Here is an 18,744-nt window from a genome sequence, read left to right as displayed (position 1 = left end):
GAGAAAATACTGAAGTAGTTGACACTGCGTAGCCAAGAAAAGGAAAGACAAGACTGGAGGAGGTGCCTGGGGTGGGATTTAAATATATCAAAAGTGGTTCAATACAGAGTAAGAATTGCTGATTCTCCACACCTCCTGAGGATGGAACTAGTCAGATTTAAAATCCAGTAGGAGTGATTTAATTTAGTCAGCTAAGACCCCCATCCCTTTAGCTACACAGAGCGCCCCCGACTCTCCCCGGGAACCTGTTCCCAGCCCCTAAGGAGGGAGTGCAGTTCTCCCCACCCACTTCCCCACTCCTGCCCTCTGCCCTTTGTAACAGCCCCAAAGGTCGGGCTGCTGTGGAACCCTGGAGCCGGGGAGAGGGAACAGAATGCAGGGGCATTGGGCCACCCAGGATGAGTACGTGACTCGGTGCATCTCCCTCCCAGCACAGACGTTTAGGGTTAGAAACTTGCTTTTAAGTGTAAGGATTTTTTCCCTCTAATGCAATAGGCGTGTTCCCAGAAGGCTCAGAGCAACAGTCTGGCTGCCAAGGAAGGTCAGATATCAAGGGGATTGGGTGGTAATTGCCACCACATGGCCATGGCGGGCCATGGTCTGACTCCTCGGGCCAGATGGGGCTTCTGGGAAATGGATGTGGGGCAGGGAAAGTTAGTCTGGAGGAGAGGGGAGAGGGGAGAGAGAGAAGGGCCAGCCAGGGGCAGGAGACGGCAATCCCAGCTGTGCCCCAGCCTGCTCTTCAGGAGAGGAGATCTCAGGATGCAGGGAGGGCTCGTGTCAGCAGCATCATGCCAGGACCCTGCCCCTTTTGATTCCAGTGCACAGGAGTATTCATTCAATCACTCATATTTATTGAGCACTTACTGTGTGCAGAGCACTGTAATAATAATGTTAATAATGTTGGTATCTGTTAAGTGCTTACTATGTGCCAAGCACTGTTCTAAGCGCTGGGGGGATACAAGGTAATCAAGGTTGTCCCATGTGGGGCTCACAGTCTTAATCCCCATTTTACAGATGAGGGAACTGAGGCACAGAGAAGTTAAGTGACTTGCCCAAAGTCACACAGCTGACAAGTGGCAGAGCCGGGATTAGAACCCACAACCTTTGACTTGGGAGAGTACAACAATAAACAGACACATTTCCTACCACATTGAGCTTACAGTCTGGGGCGGCAGGACAGGAGACAGGCATTAATATGAATAAATTACAGATATATACATAAGTGCTGTGGGGCTGGGTTGGGGGGAGAACAAAGGGAGCAAGTCAGAGTGACGCAGAAGAGAGTGGGAGAAGAGGAAGGTGGGGGGGCTTAGTCAGGGAAGGCTTCTTGGAGGAGATGTGCCTTCAATAAGGCTTTGAAGTGGGAGAGAGTAATTTTGTCAGATTTGAGGAGGGAGGGGGTTCCAGGCCAGAGGTGGGGCATAGGTGAGGAGTCGGCAGTGAGACAGACGAGATCAAGGCACAGTGGGAAGATTAGCATTAGAGGAACAAGTGTGCAGGCTGAGTTGAAACAGGAGAGTAGTGAGGTGAGGTAGGAGGGGGCAAGGTGACTGAGTGCTTTGAAGCCAATGGTGAGGAGTTTTTGTTTGATGTCAAGGTAGATGGGCAACCACTGGAGGTTTTTGAGGAGTGGGTACTCACATCATGAACAATGATCCGGGCAGCAGCGTGATCTGGGACTGGAGTGGGGAGACTAATGGAGTAATCCAGGAGGAATAGGATGAGTTAGAAGGAACCTGCTAGCACCAGGGAAGGAGGGAGGAAGGTGCTGAGACCTAGAGCCAGGCAGAAACCTGTCCTGACACACAGGGACACACAAGTAGAAGACACAGAACCAGGGCCCAAGCTAAGCTTCTTCCCCAGTTTCCCTAGAAACCCTAGAGAATGAGGATTGTTGGAAATCTTTTGAACAAGAAGACAAAGTGCTCTATCATAGGGAGAGACAGACAGGTAGACACACAGAGACTATTTTTTGTAATCTCCCTCTTCCTGTCTCCACCTGCCCTGAATTTGCTCCGGGACGGAAAATCAGAATTTTAACTGAGGTTTGTTTTGGCGTGGCCTTGCTGCTTCTCAGTTGGCACAAGGAGAATTGATTTAGAAAGAAATGGGCGGGGTGCGCTTTTGCAGCTACGCTGCCCAGCCTCTGCCACGGTCTGATTGCACAGGACTGCATTTTGGTGAATCTTGGAGGTTTTGCAACTTTACAATTTGGAATGCAAGAAAAAGCAGCAGTGTGGCTTAGTGGATAGGCCTGGGAGTCAAAAGGGCCTGGCTCTAATTCCAGCTCTGCCGCTCATCTGCTGTGTGACCTTGGGCAAGTCAGTTCACTTCTCTATGCCTCAGTTACCTCATCTATAAAATGGGGATTGAGACTGTGAGCCCTATGTGGGCCAGGGACAGTGTCCAACCTGCTTATCTTGTGTCTATCTCAGGAGTGGCCAGGGTGTCGAATGCTCTGCTAGTGACGGGCAGGGCAATGACATAAGAATTTGAATAAACAAATGTCAGTTCTAGTGGAATCTTCCCACCAGATGCCTTCTAGCCTGTTGAGTCCCATTGAATCAGTGCCCGTTGTAGCATGGTTTCCCCACAATCCCTCACATTATATGAAAACTCCCTGAGGTGGAAAGAGAAATGTGAGTGGGTTTGGCTCTTAGCTATCTGTAAGGCTCCTCCATCCCCTTGGGTGTCATTCAGTAATCTGGATGAAGAAAAATGGTCAGGGCAGTTGTCCTGAAGGCCATCGATGTCACTCTGTTGGAGTGATGGTAGGTGACTTGGACACTGTTGAGTTTTGAGAAGCAGCGTGACTTAGTGGAAAGAGCCCAGGCTTGGGAGTCAGAGGTCGTGGGTTCTAATCTTGGCTCCACCACTTGTCTGCTGTGTCACCTTGGGCAAGCCACTTCATTTCTCTGGGCCTCGGTTACCTCATCTGTAAAATGGGGATTAAGACTGTGAGCCCCACGTGGGACAACATGATTACCTTGTATCTAATCTAGTGCTTAGAACAGTGCTTGGCACCTAGTAAGTGCTTAATATCATAATTATTATTGTTTTGAGATTGCACAGCTGTCAGAAATCAACCATTTAGACGTCTTTGCTTAATGTAGTTCACCTGAGCCTAAAACAATGGTGCCAATTCCCAGTCTTTCCTGTTGGGAAATAGAGGCAGTGCCTAGTAATGTGTGGCAGGAGCAGGTCTCTGGGAAAACAGGAAAAGGGGTCTGGGGCCTTCTTTGCAGTAGTCTTGGGATGCTGCTGAATCCCAGCAAGGAGGCCACAAGGCAGGGATTGGGACGGTGGTCATGGTGATGGTGGGGGTCCAGGGAAATGGCCACAGTTTCCCCCCATCTCTCCTCTTTCCTCGGGTTCTGCTCTCATCACTGCCGTCTCACCCAGGTGCTGAGTTGCGTCAACCCTGACAACGTCAACAGCCCCGAGATCCCGGTCAAGATCCTCAACTGTGACACCATCACCCAGGTCAAGGAGAAGATCCTAGATGCCATCTTCAAGAACGTGCCCTGCTCTCACCGGCCGAAAGCCGCAGACATGGACCTAGGTAGGTCCCTGCGGCTCCCTGGGGGTCTGGGCCTTCCGGGCCTGATTGGGGCTGGACATGACGGGGTCTTTAGTGGGAAGGGACACAGGATGCTGCTGGGTTCATTCATTCATTCAGTCGTATTTATTGAGCACTTACTGTGTGCAGAGCACTGGACTAAGTGCTTGGGAAGTACAAGTTGGCAACATATAGAGACGGTCCCTACCCAACAGCAGGTTCACAGTCTAGAAGGGGGAGACAGACAACAAAACATATTAACAAAATAAAATAAATAGAATAAATATGTACAAGTAAAATAGAGTAATAAATATGTACAAACATGTATACATATATACAGGTGCTGTGGGGACTAACGTGCGGTGGAGAAAGGAAAGTGTTGTGAGGGATCCCAAGACGTGGGACCCCGGAGCACGTGTGCCGTGGCAGGAGTAGCAGCATGTCCTAGTGGATCAAGCATAGGCTTGGGAGGCAGAAGGACCTGGGTTCTAAACCTGCCTTCCCCACTTGTCTTCTATGAAACCTTGGGTAAGTCATTTCTCTGTGCCTTAGTTACTTTATCTGTAAAATGGGGATTAACATTGAGCCCCATGTGGGACACAGTCCCATGTCCCACACGGGACTCACGGCCTTAATCCCCATTTTACAGATGAGGTAACTGAGGCACAAAGAAGTTAAGTGACTTGCCCAAGGTCCCACAGCAGACAAGTGGCGGTGCTAGGATTAGAACCCATGTCCTCTGTTTTCCTGCCTGTGCTCTTGCCACTCTCCATTCTTGGGCACCTCTCCCAGGGCACACGGGTTCCTGCCATCTGTTGGGACCCACGGGGGCTCTCGGGCTTGCCCCCCTCCCTGCCCCATTTCACAGATGGGGAAAACAAAGGCCTGGAGAGTGGGAAGGCCTGCCTGAGTTCCTCAAAGAAGCAGATGGGCGTCAGGATTGGAGGTCCTCACCCTGCCTGTTCCTCCGTCAGCCTCAGCACGGTCCCCAGCAGGACCACCTCCCAGTTGCTGGTGCCACCCCGTTATGGCTCTGGGCACCACCCATTCCTCCACTCCTATGCCCCACGTACCATCGCCAGCTCCCAGAGCCACCCGCTCACCTGCCTGTGCCTGCACTGCTCTAGTCATGCTGCAAGGTTCTATTTTTTAAAATAAGTAATTCCTGCATGCAATAAAAAGATACACTATCTTCTGAGTGAAATATAAAGAGTTCCCAGCAGCTGTCTCCTCAGTTTGCATTTACCGGTGCTTCTGATGGGGAGAAGAGATAAAGATAATGGGTTTTTTTTCCCACTTTCCTCGCTCCCTGTAAGGTGGAAGCATAACAAATTGGATTGTGAGTGGGTCTGTCTATTGTACGTGGCGCTGGGAGTGGGGCACTGGGTGCCTGGCAGGTGAGGGGCTCAGACAGAGGACGGCCAGTGAGAGAGGGCAGCGTGAGCTATTTTCACTTGGTGTCGTGAATATGAATTTTGAGGTCACCTTTCCTTCCGCCTTCTCCACCTCCCACCATACTCCGTAATCATCTCTTCTCTGGGCCAGCCAGCCAGGGGCCAGTTAGCGGACACAGGCACAGAATCAATGTAGTCCAGTGGAAAGACCCCGAGCCAGAGAGTCAGCAAACGGGTTCTCACAGTCTACCTAGGGAGACAGACATGGGGAGCGGGCAGGATGGGCACCCAAAGAGGGAGCGGGGAAGAGTGACCACTTCCGTATTTTTACCAAGAAAATTCTCCTTCTGCAATCGCTCTGGGTGTGTAGCCATAGAGTTTTCTTGGTAAAAATCCAGTAGTGGTTTACCATTGCCTCCTTCTGCGCAGTAAACTTTACTATCCACCTAAAACTCTCTCCCATCACAGGTGAGTTTTGACTTGTAACAGATTGCCTTCCACTCGCTAGCCACTGGCTAAGCTAGGAATGGAATGGGTATGCCTCTGCTTGACTCTCCCTCCCATAGCCAAGACTGGTAGAGTACTGGGTACCCTCCAGGTGAGATCCTAAGAGGGGTACTAAGCACTTGGGAGAGTACAATTCAGTGGAATTGGCGGATACATTCCCTACGCATAATTAGCTTACAGTCTACTCTCCCAAGCTGTTAGTACAGGGCTTTCCACATAGTACGGGCTCAATAAATACCATTGATGAGGAGGAGGAGGTAGAGGAGGCTGAACAGCTGCTCTGTGTGTCTGCCATGGTTCAAGCTCCAGCAGGAGAGATTTTGTCTGGGCTCAGGGTATGACAGAACCATGCAAACAGGCTCTCGGGAAGGTTGAAGAGAAAAGTAGGCAGCATCTGTCCTGGATGATTTGGGATTTTCCCTGGAGGAGGTGCCTCAGGATTGGGTGCCTGGTAGATGAGGCAGGCATCTGGGCTGTCCAGCCTCAGGCCAGGGTCACCTGGGGCAGTGCAGGTCCAGGCTGGGATTCTCCTGAGGGCCACCACACGATCCCTCCTGTAGGGGACAGGGGGCAGCTCGGACATAGCAGTGTTTAGCTCGCTAGCTGCTCAGCCAGGCCTAAACCACGATCGATTCCAGCCACTCCGTGGTCAGCAAGGCTAAGTGGCTGGGGTGAGTCCATCACTGTTCTGTTTTCCCTGGGGACAGGGGAGCAGTAACTGATGAAGAAGCCTAGAGGTAGCAGAGCCCCACAGAGTGAGGATCGGTGTGGGGCAAGTCCAGGGGACTGGAATCTAGTTTTTGCAGTGCCACTGACCACCTGCTGTGGGTCTGGTTGTGTGTGTGTGTGTGTGTGTGTGTGTGAGAGAGAGAGAGAGAGAGAGAGAGAGAGAACAAGAGTGAAAGAGACAGTGAGAGTGAGGAAGACAGTGAATGAGAAAGTGAGAAGAGATAAAGAGTGAAAGACCAAGAGTGAGAAAACAAGAGAGAGAAACTGGAGGCCTGGGGCATTTGCAGATCACTGTGGGGCATTTTCAGAGAGTGAGTGGAGGGTGGCAGATGGCTTGTGCCACGGGCAGACTGACCCTAGCCACCAAGTGGCCAGTGGGCAGGGGCTATTGAGGGGAGTCGAGAGTGGAGAGGTACGTGTCTCCCCTGCCCCATGGGCCTGGTCTCACCTTCTAGAGCCATTGGGGTGGGGCTGGCTGACCCCACCCCACCCCACCTCTGCCCTGGGCTCCTGCTGTGAGAGGCCAGTGAGCCCTGAGACACCCACTCTCTCCCTACAGAGTGGCGGCAAGGGAGTGGGGCCAGGATGATCCTCCAAGACGAAGACATCACCACCAAGATCGAAAATGACTGGAAGAGGTTGAACACCCTGGCTCACTACCAGGTAAGCGGGGGGTGCAGGAATTCCCAAAGGGTGTGGCCGGGGTCACTTGGATGGCAGCAGCTGTAGCACCTCTTTCACCTGGATAGCGAGACCTGAATCCTGAGACCCCAGGGCTGCTCCTTAGGTTCAGAGTGAGGGTGCCCAAGGGTGAGTGCCAGTGAAACTCTGCCAAGCAAGGAACTTAAGTCTGTGCCCAGGGCCCAGGTGGGCACAGAGCCCGAGCCTGGGCTGGGTTTGGAAGTCCTGTAGCCTCCAGGTGGGAGAGAGGGGAACAAGAATGCCCAGGAGAGTGGAGAAGGCGAGGCAAGTGGGCTGAGTGTCCCAGCAGATTCTCATCTAGAGTGTCCAAAGGGGGACCCAGAAGCCCGGACTCCCTGCATGAACAATCGGCCGCCCAGCCATGCAGCACTTCCAGGGCATGGGTGGGTGACTCTTGACTCCATCTGCGACCTTTGGCCTGCAGGTGCCAGATGGCTCCGTGGTGGCTCTGGTCTCCAAGCAAGTCACGGCCTACAATGCTGTCAACAACTCCACCGTCTCCAGGACCTCAGCGAGCAAATACGGTAAGGGCCTCCCCACCCTCGGGGCACTGGGTAGGCCCCCTGAGGGAGAAGGGAATCTCCATGGGGTAGGAAACCCCCTAAGGAGAAGGGACCCACCAGGGGAGGAAGAGGAGACCCCCTCCCCCCCCAGCCCATGTAGACAGTGAATTCTAGCTGAGGCCGCACAGCCTGGCAGTTGGAAGGCCTTGTCCATGGCACAAGATGCTGGGTCCCAGAGGGAGCGGGTGGGAGGTAAAGCCAAGTCTAGAAGAGTACTGGAACCAAGGAAGGGGGTGCCCGCCCTCAGCAGGAAGTGGGGCCGAGCAGTCCGCGTGGCCGCAGAGAGAGACGGAGCTTGGCTAAGGAGGCCAAGCTCACCGAGGGCCGGCTTCCATTGGCAGAAAACATGATCCGGTACACGGGGAGCCCAGACAGCTTGCGCTCCCGCACGCCGATGATCACGCCTGATCTGGAGAGTGGGGTCAAAGTGTGGCACCTGGTGAAGAACCACGAGCATGGGGACCAGAAGGAGGGGGACCGGGGCAGCAAGATGGTGTCTGAGATCTACCTGACACGGCTGCTGGCCACCAAGGTATGGGGAGGGGCCCTCGTCCACTTCCCTCCATGAGCGTGTGGGGCCGTGAGACATTTCCAGGAGGGGGAGTCCAGAGGCTGAGGTTTCGGTTTTTGTTTTCAGTGGTATTTGTTAAGTACTAACTAGGTACCAAGCACTGTACTAAGCACTGGAGTAGATACAAGATAGGTTGGACACGGCCTGTGTCCCATATGGGGCTCACAATTGTCATCCCTGTTTTACAGATGAGGTAACTGAGGCACAGAGAAGTGAAGTGACTTTCCCAAGGCCACACAGCAGAAAAATGATCGAGTTGGGATTAGAACCCAGGGTCCCAGAGGCCCAGGCTCTTTCCACTAGGCCCCTAAGTGGTGGCGACGCCTCTCCCGGGCCACCCATCCACTTATAAGGCCCTCATCACTCCATCGTCCAGGCTCCAGGGGCCCAGTGGGAGTCACCATAGGCCCCAATCAAAGGGACGCAGAAGGGAGTGGAAGAAAAGGAAAAGAGGGCTTAAACAAGAAAGACCTCTGGGAGGAAATGTGCTTTCAATAAGGCTTTGAAGACAGGGAGAGTAATTGTTTGATAGATATGAAGAGGGAGGGCTTTCCAGGCCAGAGGCAGGATGTGGGCGAGAGGTCGGCGGCGAGATAGATGAAATCGAGTTCAGGTTACAATGAGTAGGTTGGCATAAGAGAAGTGTGCGGGCTGCATTGTAGGAGAGCAGTGAGGTGAGGTGGGGGGGGGGGGTGTCGGGGGAGGCAAGGTGATGGAGTGCTTTAAAGCCAATGGTAAGGAGTTTTTATTTGATGCAGAGGTCGATGGGCATCCACTGGAGGTTCTTGAGGAGTGGGGAAACATGGCCAGGGCATTTTTGTGGAAAAATGATCTGGGCAACAGAGTGAAGTATGGATTGGATTGGGGAGAGCCAGGAGGCAGGGAGGTCAGCAGTGAGGCTGATACAGTAATCATCGCGGGTTAGGATAAGTGCTTGGATTAACGTGATGGTAATTTGGATTGAGAGGAAAGGGTGGATTTTAGCCGAGTTGTGAAGCCCAGCTTTCTCCTCTGGTCCCACAGGGCACCCTGCAGAAGTTTGTGGATGACCTCTTCGAGACCATCTTCAGCACCGCCCACCGAGGCTCTGCCCTGCCCCTCGCCATCAAGTACATGTTTGACTTCCTGGATGAGCAGGCGGACAAGCACGGCATCCATGACCCCCATGTCCGGCACACTTGGAAGAGCAATTGGTGAGTCTGACAGGTGGCCCGAGCGCAATGGAGATAACGATTCCTACCTCATCCACCTCACAGGGATGATGTTAGGGGAAAGTGAGGTTGGTGGCAACATTTAAAAAGATCTGGAGCAATTTAAGGTGTATGATGTTGGCAGTGGTAGTGATGGTGATGATGATGATGAAGTCCCCAAGAATCCGATGCCCCATCAAGGTAAGAAAGTGACTTGGCAGTGCCGGCTGTTATGGATTCCATGACTTGCTTCCTATATTCATCCCCCCACTCCCAGCCCCACAGCACTTACGTACTTATCTGTAATTACATTTTTTTATGAATGTTTGTCTCACCCTATAGCTTGTTGTGGACAGGGAATGTAATAATAATAATAATAATAATAATAATAATAACAACGGTATTGGTTAAGTGCTTACTATGTGCCAAGCACTATTCTAAGTACTGGGATAGATACAAGGTTATCAGGTCGTCTCAGGTGGGGCTCACAGTCTTAATCCCCATTTTACAGACGACATAACTGAGGCACAGAGAAGTTAAGTGACTTGCCCAAAGTCACACAACTGACAAGTGGCAGAGGCGGGGTTAGAACCCATGACCTCTGACTCCCAAGCCTGTGCTCTTTCCACTAAGCCACGCTGCTTCTCTAAGAATGTGTCTGTTATTCGGTTATATTGTATTCTCCCACGTGCTTAGTACAGTGCTCCATACATAGTAAGTGCTAAATAAATACAATTGACTGACTGGATGACTGACATACTGTCCTAGGGCCTTTCCCCAGCCTGGGCAATGGCAGGTCCGATGCCTGGGATGCCGTGGCCCCTAAGGTGCGCCCAAGCCCAGACCGAGGCAGGGGAGGGCAGGGCACCCAGCTCAGGGAGTGAGGCACTGCTGCCCGATGCCCACTGTTACCCCAAGGCCCTGTCTAACCACCCTCTGGCTCACCTCTTCTGCATAGACTGTAAGCTCATTGTGGCCAGGGAACGAGTCTACCAACTCTGTTGTCCTGTACTCTCCCAAGCACTTAGTACAGTGCCCTGCACACAGAAAGCCCTCATTAAATACCACTGATGATGATTCATTCCTTTCATTCAATCATATTTACTGAGCACTTACTGTGTGCAGAGCACTGTACTAAGCGCTTGGGAGAGAACAATACAACAATAAACAGACACATTCCCTTCCCACAACGGGCTTACAGTGTTGGGCGCTGAGCCCCTAGTGGGGTGAGCTTACAGTGGGCTGGCACTGGCTACACCGGGGGGGTCAGGCCCCCCATCACCCCTGGCAGACCCAGTCCCCACCTCCAGAGGCCATAGCAGCAGAGCAGGGAATGGGAGATGAGGATGGTAGTGCTGGTGGCTCATGTATGTAATTCTCCACAGGTTTTCTGAGTTGTGAGAAAGGCCAAGCTAGGAAGGGAAGGAGTAGATCATGGCCACGTGACCCCTTCTGCCACCCTAGATGCTCTCCCTCCTTGGCTGAAACCTCCTCCCCACCCCCCAGACTAAGTGAAGCCAGGTCCCCAGGCCTCGGGAGGACCACTTCATCCCATCTTCTTTTGCCCCCATCTCCTCGCCCCTCTCCCTGCTGTCCTGCTGCATCCTGCATCTTCAGCCCACTGGGACCCCCGTTGTCTATCCAGGAAGCAAACTCCCTCCCCAGGCCAGGGTGTCTTATGCTTCTTGGCCCTGCCCTTCAGACCTTGCTCTTCCCCCCCCCAGCCCACACTTGGCCCACACCAGCTGGGCCCTCTCACCGAGGAAGACCCCGGAGTTTGGCCTGGGGAGGGGGAGGGGGTGGGAGAGAGGTTAGGCTACCAGCACGGTTCTCCCTGCTGACAGGGTGAAGGGAGACCTGATGGGAGAAACTCCTTGGCTCTCCTTCATCGAGCGGAGGTTCAGAGGCACCCTGGCAGGCTCCCTCCCCACTGACCGACCAGCCACTGTCCAAGGAAGGGGGAGTCACGGTCTGCACGTTGACTTGGAGTTAATTTCCTCTGATGGAGAAAAGATCATTTCTTCGCTCTTTCTCCCCCAAACCCTGCCCCCATTCCTCTTTTGAGATAAAAACCTCCTGCTCATTTAGTTTGAGTGGCTGCAATCAGCCAGAGATTAGCTTCTCGGCTAACGTTAATAACATGCTAATGTTTCATTAGCCGGGAGCCTCTCCGAGTCAGGGGCGTCTTCCCTTGGGAATCGGCCCAGTCCATGGCAGAACTGATGGAAGGGTAAGAGCCTTCACCCAGCAGACACCCCAATGCCAAACCCCCAACTCTGCCAGCTGCTCTCTCATGCCCGCACAGCAGGTTGGTTTGTGGACTGGAGTGTGGGAGTCTGGGTTTGGGCCCATCCCACTCCACAACCCACCCTTGGGCTAGGAGTGGGAGATGATGGGGAGGGTGAGGACAGGAATGTTGCGTCTGCTACTCCTGCTGCAATGCATGATGTGTCTGGTTTCTTCCCAGGCTTCTGGATCTCAAAGTCCAAAAAGTCAAGTGCTTACAAGTCCCAGCAGCCCCTTCAGGAGCAATGGGACCTGTGCCCCAGTGGCCCTGGACACAGGACTATACACTGGCCAGAACTAGTGGCCGTGGCTCGGGACCAAAGATTTGGGGCCCGAGTGGGGCTCCATGTCAGAAGCCCCCAGCCTTCCTGCAGTAGCCATGGGACACCTGGGGACTGATCAGAAAGCAGGTTGTCCCCAGCCCGCCCCCCCAAATTCCCCAGGCCCACCCTGGGAGGAGTGGGTTAATGATGGCATTTATTAAGCGCTTACTATGTGCAAAGCACTGTTCTAAGCGCTAAGGAGGTTACAAGGTGATCAGGTTGTCCCACGGGGGGGGCTCACAGTCTTAATCCCCATTTTACAGATGAGGTAACTGAGGCACAGAGAAGTGACTTGCCCAAAGTCACACAGCTGACAATGGGCGGAGCCGGGATTTGAACCCCTGACCTCTGACTCCAAAGCCCATGCTCTTTCCATTGAGCCACACTGCTTCCCTAGCCTGTAGTACCCTTGAGAGGGTCCTGGTGGTGCCAGGCTGCTTCCAGAGTTCCGGAGGACCCATGGGTGCTCTGGGCTGTTCCAGAGCCAGGGGTTGGGTGGTAGAGTTTGGGGGTATGCCCCAACCCCTGCTCCATGCCCTGCCGATTGGGAGGGATTGGGGATGTGAACACGCCCCAACCCCCATGCACCTCTTTCAATCATAAGAGTAATAATAACTGTGGTATTTGTTCACAGCCTTCTATGAGCCCACTGTTGGGTAGGGACTGTCTCTATATGTTGCCAACTTGTACTTCCCAAGCGCTTAGTACAGTGCTCTGCACACAATAAGTGCTCAATAAATATGATTGATGATGATGATGATGATGCAAAGCACTGTGCTGGCCACTGGTGTAGATACAACATAATCAGGTTGGAAAGAGTTCCTTTCCCACCTGAGGCTCACGGTCTAAGGCAGGGGAAAAAACAGGCATTTCACTTCCATTTTACAGATGGAGGAAACTGAGGGCCAGAGCAGTCAAGTTACTTGTCTGAGGCCACACAGCAGGCAAGTGGCTGAGCCATGATTAGAATCCAACGTCCCAATGATTCTGCTGCTCAGTAGGAACCAAAGTGTCTGTGTGTGTTCTATCTACCTCCCAAGAACCACAGAATGTCCTTTTCCCAGCTGGGCCATCACCGACGCTGCCTTCTGTTTGTCCCCACAGCTTGCCGCTGCGATTCTGGGTCAACGTGATCAAGAACCCCCAGTTTGTTTTTGACATCCACAAGAACAGCATCACAGACGCCTGCCTGTCAGTGGTGGCCCAGACCTTCATGGACTCCTGCTCCACCTCGGAGCACCGGCTGGGCAAGGACTCCCCCTCCAACAAGCTGCTCTACGCCAAGGACATCCCCAGCTACAAGAGTTGGGTGGAGAGGTGAGCCCAGGCCTCGGCCCCTGAACTCCGCACTGGCCTGTTTATTGGCCCCTTTGGGTGTGACTTCCTGTCTCAGTGGGCTCAGCTCCTCATCTTTCCAAGTAGCCCCTTTTCTAGACAGGCAAGGGTTGAGATGGGGTGGGAACTTCCAGATGTCTCCATCCCACCACTTTCCCCCGATGGGTCAGTAACGGCAAAGGGTAGCTGGCTGGGCAGATGGGAGGATCGGCTGGGCTGGTCTCTTTGGTCCAGCCTTGCAGCCCTGTGGGAAGGGTGTCCCTCCTCGCCTGTGGCCAGGGCTATGGAGAGGTGAGTGGGTAAGTGGGTGGAGGCACAGACTGGGAAGGGACTTGTTTGGGGGCTACCTGGCAGGACCCAGGAGTCCTGACCCTCAGAGCTGTATGGCTCTTTGATTACACTACAACCATGTCTGTTTTTCCCCCGGCGTCTCCGATACCTCTTTCCGTTGCACTGTTTGAGTGGAGCCAGCAGCAGGGCCTGTCCCTAGGGAACAAAACCCTCTGGGCCAGGAGAGGGCCTGTCCCTCAGGACAGAAGAGTCTGGGTCAGAAAATGGGCTGTCCCTTAGGAGCAGAGTACTCTGTCCCGGCTGTTTTTGTCCCTCTGCCTACGCCTGACTCTGCCAGAGCCTCCAGGAGAGAGACAGTCTCCCGCCCCGAGCTCTAAGAACTCACATTCCCCCATCTCAGAAAGGAGCTTTCCGGGGACCAGTTCATTAAGTGTCAGGGCCAAGGCTGACCTTTCCCTTCCTCCATGTCTTGCCGTGTTGAGGAGCATACTCGTTTGAAGTTCATTAACAGAGCTTAATTGCACTCTTCACAATCGATAAGGCGCCTCTGTACAGAAGCCCAGCACAAAGGCCGAGACTGCGGGGAACTGGAAAGGGAGCGATTGTGCACAAGAGGCGGCCGTGGAGTCTGCTTTGTCTGGCTCCAGGGGAGCCGCGAAAGGGAGGGAGAGATCACAGTGCAATGAAGGCAGGGCATGGGGGCAGCCAATCTTGGCTCATTCCCAGTGGTTGTTGATGACAACAATGATGATGATGATTATGATATTTGTTAAGGCTTACTATGTGTCGCGCACTGTTGTGAGGGCTGGGGCAGCTACAAGATAATCACTTTGGACACGGTTCCTGTCACACAAATCTATCAGTCGTAATCCCCATTTTCTGATGAAGTAACTGAGGCACAGAGAATTGAAGTGACTTGCCCAAGTTCACACAGCAGACAAGTTACAGAGGCAGGATTAGAATTCGGGTCCTCTGACTCCCCCCAGGCCTGTGCTTTATAATAATAATAATAACAATGGTATTTGTTAAGCGCTTACTATGGAGAAGCAGCATGGCTCAGTGGAAAGAGCACGGGCTTGGGTGCCAGAGGTCATGGGTTCAAATCCCTGCTCCGCCACATGTCTGCTGTGTGATCTTGGGCAAGTCACTTAACTTCTCTGGGCCTCAGTTCCCTCATCTGTAAAATGGGGATTAAGACTGTGAGCCCCACGTGGGACAACCTGATTACCCTGTATCCCCCCCCAGCGCTTAGAACAGTGCTTTGCACATAGCACTTAACAAATGCCAATTATTATTATTATTATTATTATTATTATTATTATTATTATGTGCAAAGCACTGTTCTAAGCGTTGGGGGGATACAAGGTGATCAGGTTGTCCCACATGGGGCTCACAGTCTTAATTCCCATTTTACAGATGAGGTAACTGAGGCACAGAGAAGTTAAGTGACTTGCCCAAAGTCACACAGCTGATACGTGGTGGTCGGTATTAGAACCTATGACCTCTAACTCCCAAGCCCGCGCTCTTTCGAGCCACACTGCTTCTCTATCCATGAAGCCACACTGCTCCGTTACCTTAAGTGCCTTCAAGTGCCAAACCTATGCAGTTTTTGTTTGGCATAGAGATGGATGGACAACTACTGGAGATATTTTTTGTAGATGGGAGATGTAGACTGAGCATTTTTTTCAGAAAGCTGATCTAGGCAACAGAGTGAAATATGGACTGAAATGAGAAGTGACAAGGAGGCAGGGAAGACAGTGAAGAGGCTTGATGCGGTAATCAAGGTGGGAAATACATGCTTGGATTAATGTGGTAGCAGTTTGGGATGAAGAGAAAAGGGTGGATTCTAGTGATCTTGTGAACACAGAACTGATAGTGACAGACTGAATATGAGAGAGATGAGCCAAGGATAATGCCAGTAGTATGAGCTTGTGAGACAGGGAGGATGGTGGTACTGTCTACACTGAGGGGGAAAGTCAGTGGGAGGAAGGGGTTTGGGTGGGAAGATGAGGAGTTCTGTTTTGGACGTGTTAAGTTTGAGGTGTCAGTGGGACATCCGAGCAGAGATGTCCTGAAGGCCCGAGGAAAAACTAGACTGCAGAAAAGGAGAGAGATTGAGGCTGGAGAGGTAGATTTGGGAATCATTTATGTAGAGAAGGCAGGTGAAGCCATGGGAGTGAATGTTAAGTGATTAAATGAGACCAAACCCTAGCTTCTCAAATCCCCGGCAGGAGGCTCTAGTCGGGCTAAGTGAGAGGCCGTCCCGCAGGGTATCAGGAAGGGCATTGGGCCTCTGGCGGTCCTGCCCCTGCCTGACTCTTGCCTTGGTCCTGACCCCTGCAAGTGGGCTTTAGTTCCTCCCTCTGAAGAATGGTGGCATTTGGTGCCCTGTAACCCTTGAGGAAGGAAGAGTTGCATTAGCCCTCTGTCCACTTCCTGCCACGCAGGCCTGGGTCCCACCAGCAGCAGGGCGGGGGCAGGTGTGTGCATCTGTCTCTGCCTCTCTTCCCCTCCGCCTGTCTTTCCCTTGCCGGGGGGGGGGGGGGGTGATGGGTTTGTGCCTCCACCCCCACCCTCTCCCCTGGTGCTCTCCAGTTGGATGACAGGCCTGCAGTGTCAGGGCTGTGACGCTATCCCGCCCCTTGCCAGGGCCTTGGGCTCGCTCGCAGTAAATTGAACTGTCATTCCATCACAGACCCTTGAGCCTGAGCAGTGGCATGCCACACGAGCACCACTTGTGTCAGCCTGTCACCCAGCCCCGAGGAGCACCTGGTTGCTAGTGGGGAGGCGGGGCAGGATGGACCTCTGCCCATCAGCAAGATGGCCCAGGGGCAACTGCCAGGCAAGGCCAAGGGGATGGCTTTTGGGGGACACTGCTGGGGAGACTCCAGTCCCTCAGGCTTTTAACCACGGAGCATCACCTGTGCGGCCTCATATAGAGCTGCCCTCCACAGGCATCTGGGTAGGGACTCCTCGGGAGCTCAGCAGGAAATTCATTCAATCGTATTTATTGAGCGCTTACATTTGTGTGACTGGGAAATGTGGCCTAGCCAAGCCGGGGTGTCGCCCAGAGCAGACACCGAGGCAGTGACGGAGGGAGCCAGGAGATGGACTTGAAGTGGGGTCCCTTAGATCTTATCCCAACTCCCCAGATGGCTCTGTGGTCTTCCGTCCTCTCTCTCTGCCCAGTACCCTCCATGTGGCTCAGATGCCCCAGGAATGGAGTGGTGGGGGTGTGTGGGGGACAGGGAACCCATCTTTGGTGCATAGGGGTCTTCCAGCTCCTCATTAAGAAACTGTGCCACTCCTCTCTGGCAGGGGAGTTGAGGTTTGGTGCACAAAATGTCAAATCGCAGAAATTAAAAATGTAAATGCCGGCGTCTAATTAACCAGTTGACGGCGGCACACAGCTGCAAGTGACAGTGACTGATTGCCTTCCGCCAGCCGCACCCCCGCTCCGCACCATCCCCTCTCTCCCAACCCTCTGGGGAGGAGGAGGAGGAGGCGAACACTGGGGAAGACCACTGCTTTAAAAAGACAGGGCCCTCTCCTGGTGCAGGCTGAGTGTGACCTTGCTCCACCTGCCCTCCAAAACATGCGTGAGCAGAGGGCCAGAGATTGTGGGGCTGGCAGGGGCATGCTTTGAGGGAGACCTTTGCAGGTGCTGATGGGAAAGGAGAGGGTCCCAGCCAGGTGGCTCCCGGGATCCCCCTCTTCAGTGCCCTGCTTTATCTCAGGTGTCCCGAGGTCCTAAGGGACTGTGGGCTTGGCTGGGAGATTAAAACTAGCCGGGGCTGACCCCGCCAGCAGGAGGTGAAATTAGAGCCACGACCGAAGAGGGGCAAGGTGGCAGGGACTGGAGTCCCTCCTCGCTCACAGAACGTGAGGATGGGAAAGGTAGGAGCTGGGCCCGGGGGGGCCGGCCGCTGAGAATTCTCCTGGCTGCCCCAGAGGCCCCCTCTGCCCCTACACATGCAAATACAACTCCATGCATCCTACCCATGTGCATCTGCCCTCACCCTCCACCTGGGTATCTAGCCTGCCCAGCAGCCTGTTGCCCTACGGTGGGGAGAGGAGTAACAGAGAACCAATCTCCTTGCTTGCCACACTTGCCCAGCCCAACTAACTGCTGCTGGGTGACCTTGGGTAAGTCACTTTACTTCTCTGGGTCTCAGTTACCCCATCTGTAAAATGGGGTTTAAGAATGTGAGCCCTCAATGGGACAGGGATTGTGTCCAACATGATTAGCTTGTATTTACCCCAGTGCTTAGACCAGTGCTTGGCCCAGAGTAATGCTAACCTTCTCATTGTACCTCCATCTCACGTTTGTAGCCGCTGACCACTCACCCACATCCTGCCTCTGGCTTGGAATGCCCTCCCTCCTCAAATCCAACAGACAATTATTCTTCCCTCTTGCAAAGCCTTATTGAAGGTGCATCTCCTCCAAGAGGCCTTCCCTGACTAAGCCCTTCTTTCCTCTTCTCCCACTCAATACTGCATCGCCCTTACTTGCCCTCTTTATTCATTCCCCCTCCCAGCCCCATAGCATTTATGTACACATCTGCAATTTAATTAATGTCTGTCTCCCCCTCTAGACTGTAAGCTCACTGTGGGCATGGAATGTATCTGTTTACTGTTATAGTGTACTCTCCCAAGTGCTTAGTACGGTGCTCTGCACACAGTAAGCGCTCAGTAAGTACGATTGACTGACATAGTACGCACTTAACAAATACCATAAAAAAAGCTACCCTCTGTCCCGAACTTTTCCCTCTTGGAACCTGACTTTTCTTGCCCCTCTGATATGGGAAAAGGGGGAGGAAGGCAGGAAAGGCTGCTCTTCCCAGGCTCAGAGAGAGGAAGTACCTTGTTCCTCTCCCTGTGTCCGGCCCCTGACTCTGGTCTCCGGCGGTTGGCCGGCCCTGGTAGGTATTACTCGGACATCGGGAAGATGCCGGCCATCAGCGACCAGGACATGAACGCTTACCTAGCTGAGCAGTCCCGCATGCACATGAATGAGTTCAACACGATGAGCGCGCTCTCCGAGATCTTCTCCTACGTGGGCAAGTACAGCGAAGAGGTGAGTCCACACCTCCCCGTCCACCTGCCTGGGGCCCTAAAAATAATAATAATAAAAAATAGTAATTGTGGTTTCTGTTATGTGCTTACTATGTGCCAAGCACGGTTCTAAGCACTGGGGTAGATACAAGGTAATCAGTTTGGGCACAGTCCCTGTCCCACATGGGGCTCACAGCCTTAATCCCCATTTTACAGATGATGGAACTGAGGCACAG

At 53.2% G+C, this 18,744-nt stretch overlaps 1 protein-coding gene and 1 non-coding gene across 2 annotated transcripts in view; one reads left to right on the top strand and one right to left on the bottom strand.

Annotated features, from left to right (window-relative positions):
• PLXNA4 (plexin A4) overlaps window positions 1-18,744 on the top strand; it is a 423,674-nt gene that overhangs the window by 400,390 nt on the left and 4,540 nt on the right. Inside the window, exons 25-31 of the mRNA XM_038752091.1 lie at window positions 3,406-3,565; window positions 6,752-6,855; window positions 7,319-7,418; window positions 7,799-7,989; window positions 9,052-9,221; window positions 12,932-13,144; window positions 18,380-18,530. Coding sequence (XP_038608019.1) covers window positions 3,406-3,565; window positions 6,752-6,855; window positions 7,319-7,418; window positions 7,799-7,989; window positions 9,052-9,221; window positions 12,932-13,144; window positions 18,380-18,530 — 1,089 coding nt within the window. The remainder of the gene's footprint in view (window positions 1-3,405; window positions 3,566-6,751; window positions 6,856-7,318; window positions 7,419-7,798; window positions 7,990-9,051; window positions 9,222-12,931; window positions 13,145-18,379; window positions 18,531-18,744) is intronic.
• LOC119933939 lies at window positions 5,435-5,572 on the bottom strand. Its single transcript, XR_005452806.1, has one exon. It is a non-coding gene; the product is annotated as a small nucleolar RNA SNORA7 (small nucleolar RNA).

This window comes from Tachyglossus aculeatus, chromosome 10 (assembly GCF_015852505.1).
Source record: "Tachyglossus aculeatus isolate mTacAcu1 chromosome 10, mTacAcu1.pri, whole genome shotgun sequence".
Lineage (NCBI taxonomy): Eukaryota > Metazoa > Chordata > Mammalia > Monotremata > Tachyglossidae > Tachyglossus > Tachyglossus aculeatus.
This window is presented reverse-complemented; position numbering and strand designations above follow the sequence as displayed.